The 23,473-nt window shown below is 41.1% G+C and overlaps 1 protein-coding gene across 1 annotated transcript in view; it reads left to right on the forward strand.

Moving 5' to 3' along the window:
• Positions 1-8,768: 8,768 nt before the first annotated feature.
• The window catches only part of LOC149975152 (uncharacterized), a 43,917-nt gene continuing 29,212 nt past the window's right edge, over positions 8,769-23,473 (forward strand). The window contains exon 1 of the mRNA XM_090209689.1: positions 8,769-8,930. Within this exon, the coding sequence (XP_090065815.1) occupies positions 8,769-8,930 (162 nt within the window). The remainder of the gene's footprint in view (positions 8,931-23,473) is intronic.

Consider the following 23,473-nt stretch of genomic DNA (forward strand, 5'->3'; position numbering starts at 1 on the left):
AGCTTGCTGCCAGCTCTTAGCAAACTGTTGGAAAAGTGAGTGTCTGATCAAATACAATGATATTTCTCTCTAAACAAATTAACATCAGACTTTCAGCGTCCTTATAGAGAAGGACACTCAACATGTACTGCACCGACACAAATGACTGATGATTGGTTAACATAAATTGATAATAAGAAGATTGTGGGAGCTGTACTGATAGATTTCAGTGCAGCCTTTGATATTATTGACCACAACCTGTTGAGAAAATGTATGTGTTATGGTTTCTCAACCTCTGCCATATCGTGCACTCAGAGCTATCTATTTTATATAACTCAGAGGGTTTTCTTTAATGGAAGCTTCTCTAATGTCAAACATTTAGTGTTTCTCTCAAGGCTCTCTACTCATGTCTGTTTTTTTTACCAATGTCCTGCCACTGGCATTAAACAAAACATGTGTCCATGTATGCTGATGATTTAACCATATACGCATCAGCAACCACAGCTAAAGAAGTTATTGAACCCTTAAAAAAGTGTTGCAGTCTGTTTTACAATGGGTGGTCAGTAATAAACTGGTCTTGAACATCTCTACAACTAAGAGTGTTGAATTTGGTACAAATCATTCCCTAAGTCCCAGACCTGAATCTGGTAATGAATGGTGTGGCTGTTGAACAAGTTGAGGAGACTAAATTACTTGGCGTTACCTTAGATTGTAAACTGTCATGGTCAAAACGTATAGATTCAATGGTTGTAAAGATGGGGAGAGGTCTGCCCGTAATAAAGAGATGCTCTGCTTTTTTGACACCACATTCCATAAAGCAAGTCTTAGGCAGTTTTATCTTATCATGATATTGTCCAGTCATATGGTCAAGTGTTGCAAAGAAAGACCTAGTTTAAGCAGTAACTGGTCCAGAACAGAGCGGCATGTCTTGCTCTTCATTGTAATCAGAGGGATAATATTAATACTATGCATGCCAGTCTCTCTTGGCTAAGAGTTGAGGAAAGACGGACTGCGTCACTTCTTGTATTCCTAAGAAACATTAATGTGTTGGAAATTCCAAATTGTTTGCATTGTCGACTGACACACACACTTACCCCATCAGATATGCCACCAGGGATGTTTTCACAGTCCCCAGGTTCCAGAACAAATTCAAGGAAACTAACAGTATTACACAGAGCCATGATTACATGTACCTCCCATCCATATTATATAGACTAAGTGAACAACAAACCTGGTTTAAAAAAAAACTAATAAATCAACACCTCAAAGCATAACACCTCTCCTCCATGTGACCCATTTGTTGTGTGTATGTACTGACATGTACAGGATATGTAACTGACAGATGCACACACCCACTACATGTTAGTGTTTTTTAAATGTATGTACATTTTAAAGTCTTTTGTCTGTAATGTCTTTTTCATTATATGTCGGACCACAGTAAGACGAGCTGTCACCATTGGCGTCGGTTAATAGGGATCCTAAGAAAATAAATAAATCGAGTTTTTCCCAGCCTCTGCTTTTTCTCCTTATGGCCTTAGCACAATTGTGACATGCATTTCGGAAACCTTGTTTTCTTTCTCGTCCTTTGCGGAGACAAACCGAGCAACACAAGCTGTGGATGACCGAGAGCTGCCAGTATGAAGGAATATATGAATTTAAATGTTTTAAATGTTTTAAATGTTAAAGAGTTCCCTCTTTCTTGAGACCACAACTCTATACACAATATGCACAACATCTAGCCTTTTGGGGACCCTAAGCGAGATGTGGTTGGGGGAGGCCCCCCCACCAAGCGGGAAAACCTTTTTAGTGGCCACCCTCTTGACTGTGGAGAGAAAATGTACGTCTTTAAAGTTTGTTTCCTGCAATTCTATACATTTTACCATGTGGCGGAAAGAAAATATATACATTTTATGAAAAATGTGATACAATTCTACTCATTTTGAATTGGGGCAGAGACATTTTTGCAGTTTTTAAAGCAAGTTTTCTGCAATTCTACACACGTTGACATGACTTATGCCATGTTACTGATGTCTGAGTGAGAGTGACTTACAGTGGTGTATATTCATGGGTGCCAAGTGAAGCGAGGCTTACCAAAAGCAATTACCAAGAAAGAACAAAAGAAAAAAAACATACTTAAATAATCAATATTTTCTCACTGTGTTTCATCAATTTACTTCAAGGTTGAATGCTTCTCACCAGAGAAAGCATTTGAGTGAACGAAAAAGCATTGCTCTGTATCAATATGTGTAGCCCAACTATCTGATCCTGCCTGGTCAAAAACAGTATGACATTGTAGCATTGAAGGCGAGGGCGGAATGCAAGGGTGGCCAAATTATAGTCAATCAGTATTGAGCTAAGCTGAGTGAGCTCACCTGTGGTGCATTAAAAAAAAACGTGTCAAGGGAAGTCTGTATGGATTTGGTTTCACACCACACGTTATTGACAGAACATTTTTTTTTATTGTTGCATCTCATTGTGTTGTTGTCCTCAAGTGGTGAGCTAGCTACTGTAGCTAAAATCATCCCATTCCTAAATTAGCCATGGATGGAGATGGAGAATTCAACGTACTGGCCAATGATTATAACAGCGATTCTGATCCGACCGTAAATGTATACATTGTGCCCCATGGTCTGAGAGGATGGAAGTTCAACATGTATTTCATTTTTTGTAACCTTTATTTAACTAGGCAAGTCAGTTAAAGAACAAATTCTTATTTTCAATGACGGCCTAGGAACAGTGGGCTAACTGCCTGCTCAGGGGCAGAACGACAGATTTGTACCTTGCCAGCTCGGGGGCTTGAAGTTGCAACCTTCCGGTTACTAGTCCAACGCTCTAACAACTAGGCTACCCTGCCACCCCAACATGTAGCTAGATGTAGTAGGCCAAGGCCCATCGTTGCCCATGAAAGAAAGTTAGGCTAGCAAACATTTTAGCCAGCCATCCTAGGAAAACCTAAACTAAAAACAAATTCTGCTTTACAGCAGTGATGCTGTAATATGGTTTACATTACTATTTGCCTTACTGTAAAATATATTACAGCATCCCTGCTGTAAATTTACAGCAAGAATGCTGTAATATGTAACATATGTAACAATTACAGCATCCATCCTGTAAATGTATAGCAGGGATAATGTAATATGTTTTACAGTAAGGAAAATCATACTGTAAACTATATTACAACATCACTGCTGTAAAGCAAAATTACAGTATTAAACTGGCAACTGTTGTGCCAGTATAATGCTGTAAATTTACAGGGAAATACCTATCATTGCAGGTTGTCTTTAGAAGACAGCTCCCTGAAATGTAATATTGTAAGAATATAAATATACATACAGTTGAAGTCGGAAGTTTACACTTAGGTTGGAGTCATTAAAACTTGTTTTTCAACCACTCCACAAATGTCTTGTTAACATTAACAAACAACAGTTTTGGCAAGTCGATTTGCTTTGTGCATGACACAAGTCATTTTTCGAACAATTGTTAACAGGCAGATTATTTAATTTATAATTCACTGTATCACAATTCCAGTGGGTCAGAAGTTTACATACACTAAATTGACTGTGCCTTAAAACAGCTTGGAAAATTCAAAAAAGTGTCATGGCTTTAGAAGATTCTGATAGGCTAATTGACATCATTTGAGTCAATTGGAGATATACCTGTGGATGTATTTCAAGGCCTAGTATACGCAGCCGTCATACCGCTCAGGAAGGAGATGCATTCTGTCTCCTAGAGATGAATGTACTTTGGTGCGAAGAGTGCAAATCAATCCCAGATCAACAGCAAAGGACCTTGTGAAGATGCAGATACAGTAAAATAAGTCCTATATCAAATCAAAATTTATATGGCCCTTCGTACATCAGCTGATATCTCAAAGTGCTGTATAGAAACCCAGCCTAAAACCCCAAACAGCAAGCAATGCAGGTGTAGAAGCACTGTGGCTAGGAAAATATAATATAATATGTCAACTAGAACAAACATATAAATAGAAAGAATAAAAAGAGAGAGATTGCTATTACTCGCTGGGTAAAAAGGCAGATGACAACTGACAAAGTTTGTGTTTGTGTACTTACACTATTGTTCAGAAGTCTGGGGTCACATAGAAATGTCCTTGTTTTTGAAAAAAATTAAAATAAATTTGTCCATAAAAATTACATCAAATTGATCAGAAATACAATGTAGACTTTGTTAATGTTGTAAATGACCATTTAGCTGGAAACGGCTGATTATTAATGAAATATCTACATAGGCGTACAGAGGCCCATTATCAGAAACCATCACACCTGTGTTCCAATGGCACGTTGTGTTAGCTAATCCAAGTTTATCATTTTAATAATTAATCATTAGAAAACCTTTTTGCAATTATGTTAGCACGGCTGAAAACTGTTGTCCTGATTAAAGAAGTAATACAACTGGCCTTCTTTACTGCCTCCCAAGCAAAAAGGCAATAGCTGCTCATTTGGTAAAAAAATGAGTTCATGTCATTTTTGTTACATTAAATGCATGCTTAATCATGTGGACAAGTATTCTGCCTCTATTGTATTGTGTTTTGGAGAAAATGGGGGTCGTATTAGCAATAACTGCAAAAAGTTACTGTAAAATAACTGAACGTACTGCCTTTTAACTTGGTTTCAACCTGCCCTTGGCTGCAGTTACTGCGTTTTACCTTGGTTTTATATGATTTTATTCTGATAGTGATGCATTCAAACCTCTATGACACTGACTGACAGCTACACACACATACATTGCTAATCTAGGGATACAACACCATGGTACAGCATTCCCGGGGGGGAAATGATGGTTGAACTTGCTCTGAAACGCTGACATCCAGATACTGGTAAGAACTAGCTAGCTAAGTAGATCTGAGATCAAAATTAATTTGCTAGCATGCAAACTAGCTAGCGAGCGTAGACTAACAATGCTACCTGCTCTCATGAGAGGAGATCTGCAATTGATGCTAACTCCAATCTATTAGACATAATGAATTATATTCTGAAATTTCATCTGATGGTTTCTTTGAATGAGTACACCATACACATGATTTCTAGCCAGTGAAAGCCACCTAGCTAAAACTGACGTGCCACTACCAAACGTAAAAACCTACCTAGCTAGCATTAGCATGAAGCAATAGATGTGTGCTACATGCTCCCGTAAAAGATGATCAGCAGCTAATACTAGCTTTAATCTATTATACCTAGAATGAATATAATCCCTATAGTTGTATTCTGACATTCCATGGGTTATTTGAATCTGTAACGTTACTCCACACACACGAGCTCTAGCCAGCTGATGGTCAGTTGGACGTGCACCCCATACTGAATTGTCAAAAGCCACGCCCACTTGTTTTCCGGATGAGCGCACACACAGCATTGCTAGCTCATTAATAATATATCTACTCACATGTTTAGGGTTTCTGGTTTTCTTTTATATTCCAGTATTGCGTGACTGTCCCGGTCAGGAAAGTTAAAATCCTAAATTGTGTCCATCACCATTGTTGGTGGCGTATGTAATTAGCACAATGGTCTTTGACATGCCAAATGTGTGCTCAATGTGTCTGCTTCAGTGCCATCATTAAATGAATGTGGAAAAAACAGTTTTGCATGACTTCCACCAATCCCTGTGGTCTAGGTGATTAGTATCTATGCGGATCAAAGTTGCCATGCGAGGGTGTATTAGGATAGTACAATGTCCATCCATGCAATTTTGTTGTATTTCTAAATAAAGATTAACATTTAAGAGCCTTTTTGGGAGCAGGAATGAAATTAATAGAAGAACTGAGTTATGACAGTGTAAATTATTACGATAATGTTTGCACAAGATAAAAATCAACATTGATTATATCCTATATTATAGAATACTTGAAAAGGATTATGATCATATGTTTGCACACCACAACATGGTAGTGTTAATTATTATCATCCATGACAGAATAGAATCATTAGGATGCATGTCCCTGATTATTTTCTCTATTTATTTCAGTTGAGTTTGAGGGCCACATTCCAACAAAGATTCCTGATCTACCCCCTTTAACTGAAGTCATTGTCAACACTATTTGAAGAGATAGAGAACCAGTGGGTGTTCTCTGACTCCTTAGACATCAGTCTATCAGATGAGAAATCAATTGCCAATGATGATGATGATGATGATGAAGATAATCATTCACCTTCAGAGTTGGATGTTCCAGCACAAGTGGTAGCTGAGCACGTGGACACAACTCTAGACAACCTATCAAACAAGAAATCCAAGATTCCACCAATGGGTAAGAAGGCAAAGAATATTTCAGAGGGTAGGCAAAATATGGGGAAAGTATAGGGAGATTAAGTATAAGGAGAAGAAGACATGGATCTTCCACATGGTGGCACAGCAATCTAAGAAAAATATCACTGTTGGCGTAGACAGTCGACGCAGCAGGTCATTTCTGTACCATCTTCCAAACCAGAGAAGTTCTGCACAACAAGTGTGCACAACAAGTGTTTTTTCTGACAACATTGGGCTACCACCCCAAAAATGACAGGATGATTGTCACAATGATGTGCAAGTCGATCACCAGCAAACTGATGCCACCAAAGGATCAGAGGGGTAAAAAAGCTTCATCAAATTGAACATGAGTCCAATCCTGCAACATAGAGTCCTTCCATCCCCAAATCAGCCACTACAGATGAGAGCATGCCCCACATTGCCTCTACCTCCCCAGTGACGTCAATATTCAGTTCATGCATAATGACTACAAGGAGAAGAAAAAATATGCCAGCTGCGCTATCGCAAGGTGGTAAAGGGAAGGAACATCAGCTTTGTGAAGCTCGGAGAGGAGGAGTGTGAGCTCTGTTTGGTGCAGGGTCATCATCTGAAGATGGAGCACAGGGAGAATGAGGCCATGGAAACCTAAGCCTGCCAAGACAACAGCCATGCAGCACCTGAATTCACCATCACCAACGCCGACTGCATGCAATGTAGGAAATATGAGGAATTTAAGAAGTCTGCAGGGCAGAGCAGAAGCCATTAACTTCTTATGGCTGCAGGGGCAGTATTGAGTAGCTTGGATAAAAGGTGCCCAGAGGTGTCCAGAGTAAACGGCCTGCTCCTCAGTCCCAGTTGCTAATATATGCATATTATTATTAATATTTGATAGAAAACACTCTGAAGTTTCTAAAACTGTTTGAATGATGTCTGTGAGTATAACAGAACTCATATGGCAGGCAAAAACCTAAGAAGAAATCCAAACCGGAAGTGAGAAATCTGAGGTTGGTCAATTTTCAACCCAGTCCCTATTGAATTCAGTGGGATATGGATGAAGTTGCACCTCCTAGGGCTTCCACTAGATGGCAACCATCTTTAGGGACTTGAATGGGGCTTCTACTGTGTTGTGGGGCTGAATAGGAGCTGAATGAGTCAGGTTACTGGCAGAGAGCCAGGTCCTGGTCATGCGCAATTCACATGATTAGCGACCTGCGTTCCATGGCTTTTTTACACACAAGGGAATTCTCCGGTTGGAACTTTATTGAAGATTTATGATAACAACACCCTAAAGATTGATTCTATACTTAGTTTGAAAAGTTTCTTCGACCTGTAATATAACTTTTTGAAGTTTTCGTCCTACGTCCGGATGGACCTACACAAGCGTTTGGATTTGCATACCTAAGCCCTAACAAAAGTAGCTACTTGGACATAAATAATGGACATTATCGAACAAATCAAGCATTTATTGTGGAACTAGGATTCCTGGGAGTGCATTCTGATGAAGATCAAAGGTAAGGGAATATTTATAATGTGATTTCTGGTTTCTGTTGACTCCAACATGGCGGATAATTGTATTTATTTTCTGAGCGCCGTCTCAGATTATTGCATGGTTTGCTTTTAAAAAATCTGACACAGCGGTTGCATTAAGGAGAGGTATATCTATAATTCCATGTGTATAACTTGTATTATCATCTACATTTATGATGAGTATTTCTGTAAAATGATGTGGCAATATCACCCTATGTTTTTGGAACTAGTGGACAGTAACGCGCTAATGTAAACTCTGATTATTTTATATAAATATGAACTTTATCAAACAAAACATAATGTATTGTGTAACATGAAGTCCTATGAGTGTCATCTGATGAAGATCAAAGGTTAGTGATTAATTTGATCTCTATTTGTGCTTTTTGTAACTCCTCTCTTTGGCTGGAAAAATGGCTGGGTTTTTCTGTGAGTTGGTGGTCACCTAACATAATCGTTTGTGGAGCTTTCGCTGTAAAGCCTATTTGAAATCGGACACTGTTGTGGGATTAACAACAAGATTACCTTTAAAACGGTATAAGATACATGTATGTTTGAGGAATGTTAATTATGAGATTTCTGTTGTTTTGAATTTGGCGCCCTGCACTTTCACTGGCTGTTGTCATATCATCCCATTAACGGGATTGCAGCCTTAAGAAGCAGGCTGATGCACAGAAAGATTGGCCTGAGGACTGGTCTGTGAGGAGCGTTGATATGCAAAAAGTCATCATGCTCCTTCACATGCCAGGTGTGAAAACAGCATTGTTCACGAGAGGAATCGGTGCCTATCACGAGATATTCGCCAACATTGGAGAGAAGTCTCAAAGAAGAAGAAAACAATCTCAGTGGTATGGCATGAAGGAACAGCTGGTTGGAAGGCAGAGGAGATTACTTCATTTTACGTAGCAGCACTGGAGAGGGAAAGAGATGTCAAGCATGCAGTGTATTGGGTGGATAGCTGCACTTCTCCAAACAAAAACTGGTGCCTCCTAACATCACCGGTGAGTGTTGTCAATGCTGACTCAACTTTGATGGAGGACATCACACTCAGGTTCTTCGAGCCAGGACACACCTTCATGAGTGCAGACAGTTTCCACCATGGCGTGGAACAGGAAATGAAAGCTCGACCTGGAGGTGTTGTGTACGACTTCGGGGACTTCCTCCATGTGGTCGCCACTTCCAATGCAGGCAAGGTGAGACACCTTCGACACTAAGTACACAGGATAGAGGGATAGAAGAGTCCAAGAAGATGGACATCATCACCAAGCTGTGTCCTCTGATGCCTGCAAATCGAAGGCAGTTCTGGAATGCCTTGGCTGTGAACAGCATTGCTGAGGACGAGGAGTGACATGGAAGAGCACTGAAGAAGTTTTACTTAAAAATGAAATGTAACTATTCAGCATTTTATCAATTGTAGCAAAATGTCATTTGGTTCCTCTTATGATATAAACATGTAAATATGTTTAAAAGGTATTCTTAAAGCTGTTATTCATTTATTCATTCAAAAGTGTCATTTGAAAAAATACAAATAAAATGTTTTAGCAATCTCATGGTCATTTATTTATAATTTGTATTACCCTACGTCATACTTCTATCATGTTCCATCATTATATATTACAAGACAGGCAATCATGTCATGTAATTCAAACAATTGCAGTGCTGCTTTTCAAATGTTTTCTTATAACAAGACATGGACTACTTGTCAAACACAGTATGTAATGTGACTGACGCAGAACCTACGTCTCTATGTAGATGCAACTGGTATCTTAGTGGAAGACACACAAAGAATGCAGTTTCAACTCTGTTACACTGTCAGTAATTACACTGCTCTTATATCAATAAAATAAATTAGAAGTATAGTAAACTAACAAATGAAAATGGCAGATACTGCTCTTTGCTTTGGTATTACCCTGCAATTTATAACATATTATGCCAAGGAAGAAGGCATTAACTGCCATTTAAGGGTCAAAGGTCATGTCAGAGGTCAGGGTCAACATGAATAAAATATGTACTAATAGTAAGGCAACAGATCATTACATCTTCAATGATTTCCCTAGAATTAATTTGGCTGGACAATTAAACTTTGAAGCCATTTTTCTCAGTTCCACTCTATGCACAGTTACCGCCTTTTTGCTTGGGAGGGCAGTTTAGACTTGTTGAGTATCTGGAGCATCAGCATTTGTGTTTTAGATTACAGGCTCAAAATGGCTAGAAATAAAGACCTTTCTTCTGAAACTCATCAGTCTATTCTTGTTCTGAGAAATGAAGGCTTTTCCATGTGAGAAATTGTAAGAAACTGAAGATCTCGTACAACGCTGTGCACTATTCCCTTCACAGAACAGCGCAAACTGGCCCTAACCAGAATGGAAAGAGGAATGGGAGGCACCGGTGCACAACTGAGCAAGAGGACAAGTACATTAGAGTGTCTAGTTTGAGAAAGAGATGCCTCACAAGTCCTTAACTGACAGCTTCATTAAATAGTACCAGCAACATACCAGTCTCAACGTCAACAGTGAAGAGGCGACTCCGGGATGCTGGCCTTCTAGGCAGTTTTCAGGCCAAGAATAGACTGACAGGTTTCAGAAGAAAGTTCTTTGTTTCTGGCCATTTTGAACCTGTAATCAAACCCACAAATATTGATGCTCCAGATACTCAACTAGTCTAAAGAAGGCCAATTTTATTGCTTCTTTAATCAGTACAACAGCTTTCAGCTGTGCCAACATAATTGCAAAAGGGTTTTCTAATGACCAATTAGCCTTTTAAAATGATAAACTTGGATTAGCTAACACAACGTGCCATTGGAACACAGGAGTGATGGTTGCTGATAATGGGCCTCTGTACGCCTATGTAGATATTCCATTAAAAATCTGCCGTTTCCAACTACAATAGTCATTTACAACATTAACATTGTCTACACAGTATTTCTGATCAATTTGATGTTATTTTAATGGACAAAAAATGTGCTTTTCTTTCAAAAATAAGGACATTACTAAGTGACCCCAAACTTTTGAACAATAGTGTACATGTTGGAGTTTTTCCACTCAAACTCCTTTAGGCCTTCAAGAAAGTGTGTAACATGTGCGTTAATTGGCAATGGCTTCCTCTGAACGACCTTTCCGGTCTTGCGGCTCACTCCTGCTTTCGCTGTGCATTTGGTTCCTTCCGGGTTTATTCCAACCAGGTACCTGCACAACCCAGCATAGAATATACAGTATTAGATCAGTTAAGGCAGTGAAAAAATAACAATAAGAAATATCATTGCAATGTAACTAACAAATGCTAAATGTAAGTGTTGGATCAATGAATGTTCAATGCTTTCCTCTGTATCAGCTCCAAGGTTGCAGAGGCCAACTTCTGGTATTCTATGTTAACAACATAGAACGTGCTGAAGAGCACAGAGAGGGCAGCAGCAAAGTTGGACTCACTGTCCAAAACACAGACCACTCTCCCCTCGATCGACACCATTCATCTTGAGGAACGCAATAGAGTATTTCCTGAAATGCACAAAAGTAAGGGTGTTAGTGTATGCTTACTTGATATCTCTAGATAGGTCGCCTGACTCAAGCTCTCCTGAACAAGGGTAAGAGAATTGAGAGAATTACTATATATTTCTGTTCCACCTTAAATCAAAAAAATGTTTTACCAAGCATGACCAGCCTTGTTGTGTCTGGCAAAGGAATTTGCGCCTCGACATCAACCCAAGGTGCAGTGACCTAAAATCACAAAACATACATATTTAACATATTCAAATCATGTGTACAGTATAAACAGCATTAATCATATAAATTGTATAAGTCTAAAAACACTGTTCCTTACATCTGCCAAGAGGAACAGAGGTTTGTCCTTCTCTTTGAAGTGGGTCATCAACAAAAGTATGTCAGTTAGATCATCATTGCCTCTGATGTAACCATCAATTTCATTCAGCAGGCACTGGATCTCTCTCCTCAACTTGGTCTGTTGACAACTCTCTTACCCTTGTTCAGGTAGAGCTCGAGACAGGCGACTGTCATTCACGATGCCAGACTCTCCATGCCTACACTGCTTTAAAGGAGAACCCACTGAGTGATGCAGGGAAACAGAGAAACCTGACACTTTATAAACTGGTAGTGGGTAATAATTACTCAGACTATCTTTATTATCACACACATACTGTAAGTATATAGTATATGGTATTAGTACATACGAAGCAGCTGCTCAAAAATATATTTAGGCGACTTTTCCACTACAATAAAATATCTTGAGTAGAACAGAAAGCCTATTTTTCTCATGAGTCTTATCTCACAGACCGTTTGGGGCGGAGCATCGCGTTAGTGGACATCAAGTCTGTTCTTAGGGGCAGGCCTGGGGTTGTAGATAGGTTCGAGTCGTGTCGGGGACATTGTTAGAATTTGAGCTTTTCCTAACCTTATTATCCTAACCTGCTGCGTTAATTATCATAACCTGCGACGAATAGTAACTTTTGCTAGTGAAAACCGGCAGACCTGCCCTGAGAACAGTCTTGGTTTCAACTATGAGACACAGCTCTCTTTCTCTCTCTCACACACACACACTACAGACCGTTCGGAGCAGCCAACTACAGCAGTGTTCGGGTACTACTGTAAAGAAATACAGTAAGTTATAGTAATTTTTACAGGACGTTTACAATTACAGTTAACAACAGTATTTTTCAGCATTTTACCCATAATGCAGTGCAATTTCAGTTTGCTGCAGCTAGCAACTGGAACGAGCTGCAACAAAAACTCAAACTGGACAGTTATATCTCAATCTCTTCGTTCAAAGACTCAATCAAGGACACTTTTGTCTTTACCTTCTTGCCCTTTGTGCTGTTATCTGTGCCAAATTATGTTTGTACCATGATTTGTGCTGCTACCATTTTGTTGTTGTCACGCACTGGCCATAGAGAGGGTTTTATTCTCTATTTTGGTTAGGCCAGAGTGTGACTGGGGTGGGCATTCATGTTTCTTTGTTTCTAGCCGGGTGTGGTTCTCAATCAGAAGCAGCTGTCTATCGTTGTCTCTGATTGAGAATCATACTTAGGCAGCTTTTTCCCACCTGTGTTTTGTGGTTAGTTGTCTTCTGTTTTGTGTTTCTGCACCTGACAGAACTGTTCGTTGTCGTTTTTGCTCTTTGTTATTTTGTTCTAGTGTTCAGACTTTAATAAACTTCATGAACACGTGCTGCGCTTTGGTCCAGTCCCTCTTCTTCAGACGAGCGTTACAGTTGTTATGTTGTGTTGCTTCCATGCTGTATTGTCATGTGTTGCTGCCTTGTTTTGCTGTTGTCTTAGGTCTCTTTTTATGCAGTGCTGTGTTGTCTCTCTTGTTGTGATGTGTGTTTTGTCCTATGTTTATATTGTATTTATTTTTTATTTTTAACCCCAGGCCCCCGTCACCGCAGGAGGCCTTTTGCCTTTTGGTAGGCCGTCATTGTGAATAAGAATTTGTTCTTAACTCACTTGCCTAGTTAAATAAAGGTTAAATAAAAATATAAACAATCTACAACATTAATGCTGTAAACACATTTAAGGTATTTTGCGGTGTATTCTACAGTGTTTTACTGTTGAAATTACAAAAAAGTGTTTTGTATTATTATACAGTTGAAGTCAGAAGTTTACATAAACTTAGTTTGGAGTCATTAAAACTCTGCAAGTTTCTTGTAAACAAACTATTGTTTTTGCAATTCAGTTAGGACATCTACTCTGTGCATGACACAAGTCATTTTTCCAACAATTGTTTACAGGCAGATTATTTCACTGTATCACAATTCCAGTGGGTCAGAAGTTTACATACACTAAATTGACTGTACCTTTAAACAGCTTGGAAAATTCCAGAAAATTATGTCATGGCTTTAGAAACTTCTGATAGGCTAATTGACATCATTTGATTCTGTTCTGTTTCCTAGAGATGAACGTACTTTGGTGCGAAAAGTGCAAATCAATCCCAGAACAACAGCAAAGGACCTTGTGACGATGCTGGAGGAAACAGGTACAAAAGTATCTATATCCACGAGTCCTATATCATTATAACCTGAAAGGCCACCCAGCAAGGAAGAAGCCACTGCTCCAAAACCACCATAAAAAAGCCAGACTATGGTTTGCAACTGCACATGGGGACAAAGATCATACTTTTTGGGGAAATGTCCTCTGGGCTGATGAAACAAAAATAGAACTGTTTGGCCATAATGACCATCGTTATGTTTGGAGGAAAAAGGGGGAGGCGTGCAAGCCGAAGAACACCATCCCAATCATGACGCACGGTGGTGGCAGCATCATGTTGTGGGGGTGCTTTGCTGCAGGAGGGACTGGTGCACTTCACAAACTAGATGACATCATGAGGCAGGAAAAATGATGTGGATATATTGAAGCAACATCTCAAGACCTCAGTCAGGAAGTTAAAGGTTGGACGCAAATGGGTCTTCCAAATGGACAATGGCCCCAAGCATACTTCCAAAGTTGTGGCAAAATGGCTTAAGGACAACAAAGTCAAGGTATTGGAGTGGCCATCACAAAGCCCTGACCTCAATCCTATAGAAAATGTGTTGGCAGAACTGAAAAAGCGTGTGCGAGCATGGAGGCCTACAAACCTGACTCAGTAACACCAGCTCTGTCAGGAGGAATGGGCCAAAATTCACCAAACTTATTGTGGGAAGCTTGTGGAAGGCTACCCAAAATATTTGACTGAAGATAAACAATTTAAATGCAATGCTACCAAATATTAATTGAGTGTATGTAAACTTCTGACCCACTGGGAATGTGATGAAAGAAATAAAAGCTGAAATAAATAATTCTCTCTACTATTATTGTCACGCCCTGACCTTAGAGATCCTTATTATTCTCTGTTTGGTTTGGTCAGGGCGTGACTCGGGTGGGAAAGTCAATGTTTTCTATTTCTTTGTTTTTGGCCATATGTGGTTCCCAATCAGAGGCAGCTGTCTATCGTTGTCTCTGATTGGGGAACATATATAAGTTGACATTTTCCTTTTGGGGATACCTTATTTTCTGTTTAGTGTTTTTTTCCTGACAGAACTGTGCGCTTTCGTTTTCGCTTTTGTTATTTTGTTTGAGTGTTTTTTAAAACATTAAAATCATGAACACTTCCCACGCTGCGCCTTGGTCCACTCTTCATTCTACAAACGAGAGCCGTTACAATTATTCTGACATTTCTTAAAATAAAGTGGTGATCCTATCTGACCTAAGACAGGGAATTTTTACCAGGAAAAACTGAGTTGAAATGTATTTGGATAAAGTGTACTTCCGACTTCAATTGTATTATTGTTTGATTGACTTTTGATCTGTCACGGGCGTCGTAAGAAGTGGACCAAGGTGCAGCGTGGTGAGCGTACATATTCCTTTTTATTTGAATGTCGCCAACAAAACAATACAAACCGACCGTGAAGCTTAACAGGGCAATGATGCCTCTAACAAAGTTAACTACCCACACTGAAGGAGGGAACAAGGGCTACCTAAGTATGATTCCCAATCAGAGACAACGATAGACAGCTGTCCCTGATTGAGAACCATACCCGGCCGAAACATAGAAATAAAGAAACATAGAAAACAAAACATAGAATGCTCACCCCACATCACACCCTGACCTAACCAAATAGAGAAATAAAACATCTCTCCAAGGTCAGGGCGTGACATGTTCGATGTCTTTCCAAGTCACCAAGCAGTGCTCTTTGCAGAGTTAGCTGCAGGTACATTTGTAAGCCATTCCCGAACCTGCGACCAAAAACAAGCTACATATGGGCGGTACCAAAACAAGTGATCTAATGATTCTGTCTCTTTGCAGCACAAACTACTGAGCTGGGACTGTTGTGTCCCCCATATACATAACATTATATTAGTTGCAAGAATGATTTATAATAATACAAATTTAAAAACTCTATTTTAGGAATCCGGCGTTGTTTTGTGTATCTGTTCATAAACCATGTGTCATGGAATCGGCACATCAAACATCTGTTCGTACACTTCTTTAGGCAAGTTTAATTAACTTGCTTGACCATGCAATGTGTTTTGTGGACTTCACCGGACAGACCTTGTTCTCCAGTTTTGTGATGAAACAAAGGTGTGATTGAATTTATTCTGCAATTGGGACTTCTTATTATCTCGGCCTTAGGCCAGTGAATTCGGGAAAGTATTCAGATCCCTTGAATTTTCCACAATTTGCTACGTTACAGCCTTATTCTAAAATGTATTAAATAGTTTTTTCCTCTCATAAATCTACATACAATACCCCATAATGACAAAGCAAAAACATGTTTTTGGACATTTTTGCAAATGTATTAAAATAAAATTCTAAAATATGACATTTACATAATTATTCAGACCCTATACTCAGTACTTTGTTGAAGCACTTTTGGCAGCGATTACAGCCTTGGGTCTTCTTGGGTATGATGTTAAAAGCTTGGCACACCTGTATTTAGGGAGTTTCTCCCATTCTTCTCTGCAGATCATCTCAAGCTCTGTCAATTTGGATGGAGAGCGTCGCTGCACAGCTATTTTCATGTCTCTCCAGACATTTTCGATTGGGTTCAAGTCCGGGCTCTGGCTGGGCCACTCACAGACTTGTCCCTAAGCCACTCCTGCGCTGTCTTGGCTGTGTGCTAAGGGTTGTTGTCCTGTTGGAAGGTGAACCTATAAGCCAATCTGAGGTCCTGAGCACCCTGGAGCAGGTTTTCATCAAGGAGCTCTCTGTTCTTTGCTCCGTTCATCTTTCCCTTCATCCTGACTAGTCTCCCAGTCCCTGCTGCTGAAAAACATCCCCACAGCATGATGCTGCTACCACCATGCTTCACCGTAGAGATGGTGCCAGGTTTCCTCCAGACGTGACGCTTGGCATTCAGGCCAAAGAGTTCAATCTTGGTTTCATCAGACCAGAGAATCTTGTTTCTCATGGTCTGGGAGTCCTTTAGACTTTTGGCAAACGTCAAGCAGGCTGCCAATCTGACTTTTACTGAGGAGTGGCCAGCTCTAGGAAAAGTGGCCAGCTCTAGGAAAAGTCTTGGTGGTTCCAAACTTCTTCCATTTAAGAATTATGAATGTCGCTGTATTCTTGGGGACCTTCAATGCTGCAGAAATGTTTTGGTACCCTTCCCCAGATCTGTGCCTCGATACAATCCTGTCTCGGAGCTCTACGGACAATTCCTTCGACCTCATGAGTTGGTTTTTGCTCTGACATGCACTGTCAAATGTGTACCTTCTATAGACAGGTGTGTGCCTTTCCAAATCATGTCCAATCAAGTTGTAGAAACATCTCAAGGATGATCAATGGAAACAGAATGCACCTGAGCTAAATGTTGTGTCTTATAGCAAAGGGTCTGAATAAGGTATTTCTTTTTTTATATTTAATACATTTGCAAAAATGTCTAAAAACTTGTTTTCTCTTTGTCATTATGCGGTATTGTGTGTAGATCGATGAGATTTAATACATTATAATACATTTTTAGAATAAGGCTGTAGCGTAATATAATGTGAAAAACGAGAGAAACAGTTGATGCGCTATCAAACTTTCACCTTGTGTATTCTACTATTTTAACTCTCAACAGAAAGTTTAGACAAAAACATTTTTTTGGGGGGGTCGGGGTCCCCTAGCGGCTGGGGGCTCTGAGTCGCTTTTATCACTTATTTCTGGAGCTGGCCCTGCACAACATACAGTGCCTATATAAAGCCTTTTAACTTTAAAACAAAATGTAAAATTGATTGGTCATTGATCTTCACAAAATACTCCATAATGTCAAAGTGAAAAAACATATATATTTAAGCAAATTAATAAAAATTCACTAACTAAAATACAGTCATTGCTGTGTATTCACCCCCTTTGTAAATGAGTTCTTACAGTATGCATACTAAACAAAAATGTAAATTATCTGGGCAAAGGTGAAATGCTCACTAACAGGGATTTAAACAAATGTGTTAACAAAATTTGAGAGAAATACGCTTTTTATATATATGGAAAATTTCCTGAAACATGGGGCCAACACTTAACATGTTGCGTTTATATTTGTGTTCAGTGTGGTATGTAGGCACCAATGTACTGTACACATCTGTTATGATATATGGATGACTGTTTCAACCATATATTTTTATATACATATTCTTGTTCATCCCTTTACATTTGTGTGTGTATAAGGTAGTTGTTGTGAATTTGTTAGATTACTTGTTAGATATTACTGCACTGTCCGGAACTAGAAGCACAAGCATTTCGCTACACTCGCATCAACATCTGCATGTCACCAAAAACATTTGATTTCATTTGATGAGAGGTGATCACGTACCTAATCTACATCTACCCGGTACAGCTGTGGCATGGGAATAACTGTGTCCGGGGGTTAACTCAAACTTGTTAAAATAATCACCTTGGGCCCTAGTGGCCCTGGTCTAAAGTAGTGCATTATATAGGGAATAGCAGACATTTTCAGATACAGCCTTAGTCTTGGACGGAGGGACCCATGTGATTGGTTGAGAGCAAGTCAACATGGTGATGCAGCTTGACATGACATTAGCAGTGAGCTAATGGAAAGATGGTGTCGTGTGAAGACTATGCCCACGGTTACTTGTTACTGTTGGGCGTGAAAGGGCAAGGGATCGGCACAGAAGTGGCTGGAAGTAGGTACACATGTTCTGAGGGAGAGTTCGGGGAGACGATGTCTGGCCGCTGTGTTACTCCGAGGGTAAGGCATGCTGGGAATGTGCCAGCGGGGCAGAAATAGCATTCTGGGTAATTGAACGGGAAATATGTTTTCTTAAAAGGTCAGTGCCAGAGGACCTGATGGACCTACTGGGCACTTAAGTCAAAAACATATCTGATATGTATTGGGGTGCAATATTGAGGATTGATTTAAAAAACCAATAGAATAATCTTTAAATGAATTCTTAAACTCACAAGCAGCAAGTGCAAAGACTTTAAAACCGATGTAATGTGTGCTCTACGTCTGGTCTTGGTCAGTACCCATGCTGTAGCATTCTGTATGTTTTGCAGTTGTCCAATGTTTTTCTTGGGTAGACCAGACAGGAGATCCTTACAGTGTTCAAGCCTGCTTGTAATAAAAGCATGGTTGAGTCTCCCTGTATTGGCCTGAGGTAGAAATGACCCCACCTTGGCAATGTTCCTTAGGTTGTCACATTCCTAATGTGTGATTTGAAATATAGTTCAGAATCTAAAATGACACCTAGGTGTTTTACCAGGCATTTCATTTTTTTCCCGTGAGTTAAAATGTGCAGCCAGTTTCTCTCTGTGTGCTTGGGCTCCAATAATAAGTATCTACTGTAGGTTTTGTCTTGATTTAGCTATAGGAATTCTTGAGTCATCCAAATCTAACCGATGTGAAATGGCTAGCTAGTTAGCGGGGTGCGCGCTAATAGCATTTCAATCGGTGAAGTCACTCGCTCTGAGACCTTGAAGTAGTTGTTCTCCTTGCTCTGCAAGTGCCGTGGCTTTTGTGGAGTTACGATGCTTTGTGGGAGGCAGTTGTAGAAGTGTGCAGGGGGTCCCTGGTTCAAGCCCAGGTAGGGGCGAGGAGAGGGACGGAAGCTATACTGTTACACAAATATTTAAATCACTAATACAGTTAATAATTTATCTGTGGAGATCAAATCTGGTGACCGAAAAATGTAAAGTCATGTATCGTCTGCATAGCAGTGAAAATGAATGCTGTGCTTTCTGACAACGCTGCCAATGGGTAACATACAGTATATAGACTGAACAGTACCGGACTCAAAATCAAACCTTGTGGAGCGCCACATGTGATATCTATTTTCTCTGAGTGACAAAAAACACTTGACTGGTTAAGTAGGTCCTAAACCTATTGTTGGGTTCTGAGAATATGAAATATACTTATTCATGTCACTGAGGGAGTGCTGAGGTTTAGAGGGTCTACACCAGAAGTGAATGGTTATAGGAGGAAGGTATATAGTGTGTGCAACTTAGCTTGGAATGCCTGGTCAGGACCCGGTCAGGACCCAGAAAAGGCGAGTGGGAAAGCTGCCGTTACCGTCAATACTACTCGCCAACGTGCAATCATTGGACAATAAACTAGACGAGGTACGATCACGAATATCCTACCAACGGGACATCAAAAACTGTAATATCCTATGTTTCACGGAATTGTGGCTGAATGACGACATGGATATTCAGCTAGCGGGATACACGCTGCACCGGCATAATAGAACAGCACACTCCGGTAAGACAAGGAGGGGCGGTCTGTGCATATTTATAAACAACAGCTGGTGCATGAAATCCAAGGAAGTCTCTAGATTTTGCTCGCCTGAAGTAGAGTATTTTGTGATAAATTGCAGGCCACACAACTTGCCTAGAGAGTTTTCAGCTATACTTTTCGTGGCTGTTTATTTACCACCACAGACAGATGCTGGCACTACGACCGCACTCAGTCAGCTGTATAAGGAAATAAGCAAACAGAAAACCACTCACCCAGAGGCGGCGCTCCTAGTGGCCGTAGACTTTAATGCTTTAAATCAGTTCTACCAAATTTCCATCAACATGTCAAATGTGCAACCAGAGAGAAAACAATTCTAGATCACCTGTACTCCACACACAGAGACGGGTACAAAGCTCTCCCTTGCCCTCCATTTGGTAAATCCGACCACAACTCTATCCCCCCTATTCCTGCTTACAAGCAAAAATGAATGCAGGAAGCACCAGTGACTCGGTCTATAAAAAAGTGGTCAGATGAAGCAGACGTTAAATTACAGGACTGTTTTGCTATCACAGACTGGAACATGTTCCGGGATTCGTCCAATGGCATTGAGGAGTACACCACATCAGTCACTGGCTTTATCAATAAGTGCATCGAGGACATCGTCCCCACAGTGACTGTATGTACATTACCCAACCAGAAGCCATGAATTACAGGCAACTTTCGCACTGAGCTAAAGGGTAGAGCTGCCGCTTTCAAGGTGCGGGACTCTAACCCGGAAGCTTACAAGAAATCCCACTATACCCTGCTACGAACCATCAAACAGGAAAAGCGTCAATACAGCACTAAGATTGAATCATACTATACCGGCTCCGACGCTCGTCTTATGTGGCAGGGCTTGCAAACTATTACAGACTACAAAGGGAAGCACAGCCGCGAGCTGTCCAGTGACACGAGCCTACCAGACGAGCTAAATCACTTCTATGCTCTCTTCGAGGCAAGTAACACTGAGGCATGCATGAGATCATTAGCTGTTCCGGACGACAGTGTGATCACACTCTCCGTAGCCGAAGTGCGTAAGACCTTTAAACAGGTCAACATACACAAGGCAGCGGGGCTAGACGGATTACCAGGACGTGTGCTCCGGGCATGTGCTGACCAACTGGCAGGTGTCTTCACTGACATTTTCAACATGTCCCTGATTAAATCTGTAATAGCAACATGTTTCAAGCAGACCACCATAGTCCATGTGCCCAAAAACACCCTAGACCCACTCTAATTTGCGTACCGCCCAAACAGATCCACAAAAGAGGCAATCTCTATTGAATGCAACACTGCCCTTTCCCACCTGGACAAAAGGAACACTTATGTGAGAATGCTGTTCATTGACTACAGCTCAGCGTTCAACACCGTAATTCCCTCAAAGCTCATCACTAAGCTAAGGATCCTGGGACTAAACACCTCCCTCTGCAACTGGATCCTGGAATTCCTGACGGGCCGCCCCCAGATGGTGAGGGTAGGTAGCAACACATCTGCCACACTGATCCTCAACAATGGAGCTCCCCAGGGGTGCGTGCTCAGTCCCCTCCTGTACTCCCTGTTCACCCACGACTGCAAGGCCAGGCATGACTCCAACACCATCCTTAAGTTTGCAGACGACACAGCAGTGGTAGACCTGATAACCGGCAACGACGAGACAGCCAAAGGGAGGAAGTCAGAGACCTGGCCGGGTGGTGCCAGAATAACAACCTATCCCTCAACGTAACCAAGACTAGGGAGATGATTGTGGACTACAGGAAAAGGAGGACCGACCACGCCCCCATTCTCATCGACGGGGCTGTAAGTGCAGCAGGTTGAGAGCTTCAAGTTCCTTGGTGTCCACATCAGCAACAAACTAGAATGGTCCAAACACACCAAGTCAGTCGTGAAGAGGGCACGACAATGCCTATTCCCCCTCGGGAAACTAAAAAGACTTGGCATGGGTCCTAAGATCCTCAAAAGAAATTGCTCGGCCTCTGACCGCAAGGCACTACAGAGGGTAATGCGTACGGCCCAGTACATCATTGGGTCTAAGCTTCCTGCCATCCAGGACCTCTACACCAGGCGGTGTCAAAGGAAGGCCCTAAAATTGTCAAAGACCCCAGCCACCCCAGTCATAGACTGTTCTCTCTACTACCGCATGTCAAGCGGTACCGGAGTGCCAAGTCTAGGACAAAAAGGCTTCTCAACAGCTACTCTCTGTTTATCACATATGCATAGTCGCTTTAACTATACATTCATGTACATACTACCTCAATTGGGCCGGCAAACCAGTGCTCCCGCACATTGGCTAACCGGGCTATCTGCATTGTGTCCCACCCACCACCCGCCAACCCCTCTTTTACACTACTGCTACTCTCTGTTCATCATATATGCATATTCACTTTAACCATATCTACAGTACATACTACCTCAATCAGCCTCACTAACCGGTGTCTGCATAGCCTCGCTACCTTTATAGCCTCACTACTGTATATAGCTTGTCTTTTTGTTGTTGTTTGTATTTCTTTACTTAACTATTGTTCACCTAAAACCTTTTTTTGCACTATTGGTTAGAGCCTGTAAGTAAGCATTTCACTGAAAGGTGTTGTATTCTGTTTCCTGTTGTATTCAGCGAACGTGACAAATACACTTTGCTTTGATTTGAATGTGTTGAGTGCAGGGAAGCGATAACATGTCGCAGGCATTGACAAGGGGAGAGAGCCATGGATTGGTGATGGAGGGGGTTGAGGTCAGGTCAGGTCACCTTCAGGGAGAAATAAAAGTTTATGGCCCATATCACTAGTGTCCTGCCTAGCAGTAAAGAATGATGTTTGTACAGATGAGTAGGGAAAGGCTATGAGGAACAGTTAAATATCAGTGCTTGTGTGAATTTTTTTTTGTCTAATGTAGCTTTATTGATCCTCTGGGAAGAATACACTTGGTTAAGCTTTCATAATGTCTATTGAGTGTTTTACTCTGTGTCCTCCGAAACATGACCCTGCCAAGCAGCACTGCTTCTTGACACACTGCCGGCTTAACTCGGAAGCCAGCTGCATCAATGTATCAGAGGAAACACCATCCAACTGGCAACCGTGTCAGCATGCATGCGCCCAGTCCGCCACAGGAGTCTCTAGACCGCGATGGGACAAGGACATCCCGGGCCGGCCAAACCCTCCCCTAACCTGGACAACACTGGGCCAATTGTGTGTCACCTCGTGGGTCTCCCCGGTTATGGCCAGCTGCTACACAGCCTGGGATCGAACCCGGACTGCCTTGGACCGCTGCGCCACTTGGAAGGACCCTGCACCTAACATTTCCAACTCATTTGAGAAGTTTTCAGTATGTAGTAGTATTAAATGCACGTTTCTTGGTTGGTTTCCAAAGTAAATGTGAATGGAATTAGCTTATTGAGTTCGCCAAGCCTCGTGGGGAGCTATTAGCCTCCTGCTGGACATTGTTCCAGCTCTACTATTACCCACCTGATTCTGTTAATCAGCTCTGCAGTGCCTTGATTATCAGCTGAATCAAAAAATCTTAGAGCAGGAATGGTGATTTAGGCTCA

The sequence above is a fragment of the Oncorhynchus mykiss genome, chromosome 19 (genome assembly GCF_057628025.1).
Source record: "Oncorhynchus mykiss isolate SJ-2025 chromosome 19, ASM5762802v1, whole genome shotgun sequence".
In the NCBI taxonomy this organism is placed as follows: Eukaryota; Metazoa; Chordata; class Actinopteri; order Salmoniformes; family Salmonidae; genus Oncorhynchus; species Oncorhynchus mykiss.